This window comes from Pygocentrus nattereri, chromosome 29 (assembly GCF_015220715.1).
Source record: "Pygocentrus nattereri isolate fPygNat1 chromosome 29, fPygNat1.pri, whole genome shotgun sequence".
Classification (NCBI taxonomy): Eukaryota; Metazoa; Chordata; class Actinopteri; order Characiformes; family Serrasalmidae; genus Pygocentrus; species Pygocentrus nattereri.
In genome coordinates, this window is record NC_051239.1 from 8,450,112 (window position 1) to 8,453,490 (window position 3,379).

At 37.6% G+C, this 3,379-nt stretch overlaps 1 protein-coding gene across 1 annotated transcript in view; it reads left to right on the forward strand.

The window, feature by feature from the left end:
- The first annotated feature begins 1,590 nt into the window (after window positions 1–1,590).
- nr5a1a (nuclear receptor subfamily 5, group A, member 1a) overlaps window positions 1,591–3,379 on the forward strand; it is a 26,198-nt gene continuing 24,409 nt past the window's right edge. Inside the window, exon 1 of the mRNA XM_037536104.1 lies at window positions 1,591–1,712. Within this exon, the coding sequence (XP_037392001.1) occupies window positions 1,691–1,712 (22 nt within the window). The 5' untranslated portion in view covers window positions 1,591–1,690. The remainder of the gene's footprint in view (window positions 1,713–3,379) is intronic.

The window sequence follows — 3,379 nt, forward strand, 5'->3', positions numbered from 1 at the left end:
TATAGTGTTATATTAACTCATACAGGGTTCATTTGGGTCTAATACACGTCCGTCAGCTTTGGACAATGTAATGTTACTCCACTGCTGTAGAAACATCAACACTGCAAGCATTAATTCAACACTAAGAGTACTTTTAAAAGTATAGAGCTTGATTCAATAGTATAAGAGTTAATCCTACACTATGAAATTTGATCCAACACTATAAAATTTCATCCAACACTGCGTTAATCTGATACTCTAAAATTTAATCCAACACTATAACATTTAATCCAGCACAATTAAACTTAGTCCAACACTTAAAAATTTCATCCCATACATTTTACATATAATCTAACATTATAAGACTTAATCCGACACTATAAAAGTTCATTCAATGCTGTATAATTTAATCCAACAAAAAAAGTCACTGCAAGATTATTCAATTTAATCCAGCACCATGAAAGTTAATACACACACACACACACACACACACACACACACATTTTTAAGACGCTTCTCCCTCAGGGTCATACTGTCAAAACGTTTTTTGACAGTTTGGATTAAAACATTATGGGTCAGTTTTACAAACAAGCCTAGTCCTGGATTACATTTTCCTTTCAATGAAGAAAAGCTTTTCAGAATACTGTGTAAACTTAATAACCGTGTCCTGGAAACCGGACCTAAATGATTTAATCATCGTCATAAGATTAATAATCCAAAAGTGTAACATTTAACCCAGCACTATATAATTTAATTTAATTCCGTAACATTTAACCAGTTATTTAAATGTAACACTGTAAAAATTAATTTAATGCTATGAAACATAACTCAACATGAATAGTTCATCCAGATCTTTAAGATTTAACGATATATAAACTAATTTAGTCTAACACTGTGAGTTGGTTTAACTCTGTAAAACTCAATCTAACACTTAAAAAGCTAATCTAGCTCTATAAAATGTAATCTACCTTGAGATTAATTGATTCAGTTCTATTCAATTTAACCTACAATTGCAAGAGTTAATGCAACTCTTATAAATGTCAGATTACATTTTGCAGTTATTCCAGCTCCATAACATTTAATCTAACATTTATAAGAGTTAATCCATCTCTGTAAAATTTAATCTAACACTTATAAGAGTTAATCCAGCTCCATAATATTTGATCTAATACTTATAATAGTTAATCCAGCTCCATAACATTTAATCTAATACTTATAAGAGTTAATCCAGCTCCATAATATTTGATTTAATACTTATAAGAGTTAATCCAGCTCTGTAAAATTTGATACAGCACTATAAGGGTTTTAATCTAAGCTCTGTAAAAATGAACTTGGCTCCATAAAATTTAGTCTAACGCTATAAAAGTGAGTCCAGCTGTGTAAAATTGAATCTAACTCTATAAGACTTAATCCAGCTCTGATGGCTGTTTAATTCTCCAGCCTGCCCGAGTGAACTTCATCATCATCATCATCATCATCATCATCATCATTATCATCACGCATCTTGGAGGCTGTCACATGAGGGTGATAATCCAATGAGGAGGCGTCCAGCTGCGCCGCCAGCCATAAGAGGAGTGAGTTACTCACACACGGCAAGATGGGAGCGCATTAGTCGCGAGACTCTAGACGCTGCAGGGCTGCACGCGGGTTCCGCACGCGCACTCTCCGAGGCTTTGGAGGAAAATCGGAAGCTTCAGGGCAGACGAGGCAAATGCTGGAGGCAGAGAGTAAAGGTAACCCCGCGCGCGCTCGGTCCGCTCCGGCCGTTATTGGTGATCGATAATCAGATCCGCGCGGATCCGCGCAGATAGACTGAACCGCTGATTCAAAGCTCTCAGCTCCGCCGCTCGAACCGCGGGGCTTTAAGGGTCTGGGGCTTTTAGGGTGCGCGCGCGCCCGAGAGTCTGTAATTACAGCGTTATAAAGTGAACATGATTTAATCAGCGCATGATGATGATGATGATGAGGATGATGATGAGCGGCGCTGTAAGAATTCAACTGTAACTTCATCATTTTTACAGTAAAATTACCGTTTAAATACAGAGTCCCAAAATTTTTCATTTGTACATTTTTTTTCATTTTTATTTTTCATTTTTATTTTTCATTTGTATTATTATTTTTTATTATTCGTGCAGAAATGTTCGCTTATTTTATATTTCTGTGCAGCACAAAATTGTGATTGCGTTATTATTTGTGCAGGAATTTTATTTTGCTTTTTTATTTTATTTTTTAAAATAGTTTTTAAAAATCTCTTCAGAAAAGCAGAAACACAGAAAATTCCAGGATTATTTACGCTTTAAATAAAGGAGCTCGGCCTGACGTCGCGATTAAATTCGCCTTATTTCTCTACATAGTTATTTACTTATTGTTATTCTGGGTTACAGTTGAAACAGAGATTTGCGTTAACGTCATTATTACGTGTCTAAAATAAACACAAACATTTATCACTTTATTTATTTCCACATTCGCGGGTTGATGTTTCTGGATCTTCCTGTGAAACCGGTGAAATAAGGCCGGAGGAGAGACGAGGGGGGTGCGCGGAGTCAACGCGGCCTCAGCGAGTGAACTGCGATGAATTTTGCTGCAATTATGTTGGATGAGTAAAGAGGCTGAGACCCCCAGTGACGGTGTAGCCCCTTTTTCTGAGAGTGCAGCCACAGTTTGAGAAGAGAGCAGCGCTGAAATGACTACAGGATTAATATCACATTACTGCCGTTATTTAGAAGAACAAACCGGCTTCTCTCATTTTCTTCACGGCTCTCAGAAGAAACGGCTGCGTGTTTTTCTTTTTCAGGCTGCGGGGCTTTTAAACGACCCTCAAAAGAGGCAGAACGGTGGTCTTTTTAAGTGAGGGTCGCGCCGCAGTCAGATTCATTTGTTAGAACGCGTGGCCACAATAATAGAAACACCTTTATTTTCATTTCAGCACAAAACGAACCCAAAACAAAAACAAACAAACAAACAAAAACAAACAAACAAACAAAAAAAACAGGCGAGTTTTTTACAAAAACTGAACGTCTATTTTTTTATTTGGGGTGATAATATTATTGCCGTTGTTCTGCTGCGTGGTCCGTCCTGACGTCACCCGATCTCTTAAAAAAGATGGTTCTTTGAGGGTTCTTCAGTATTTCCTTTAGAACCATTTGCGTGCTTAAATGCTTCCTTGCCGGGTAAGGCGGTTCTTTAGGTTGCTGGAGAATGTGTTGTAGAACCCTTCTAAATATGGTTCTAAATAGCACCAAAAAAACGTTCTCCTAGTGTTACAACTTTGACATCGTTACGACAGGAGAACCCTGTTTTGGAGCTACGCGGAACCATTTCCAAAAAGATTCCACAACACGCTCTCCGTCAGTCTGAACAACCACTTCACCATACACCGAACCATTTAAGCACGAGAATG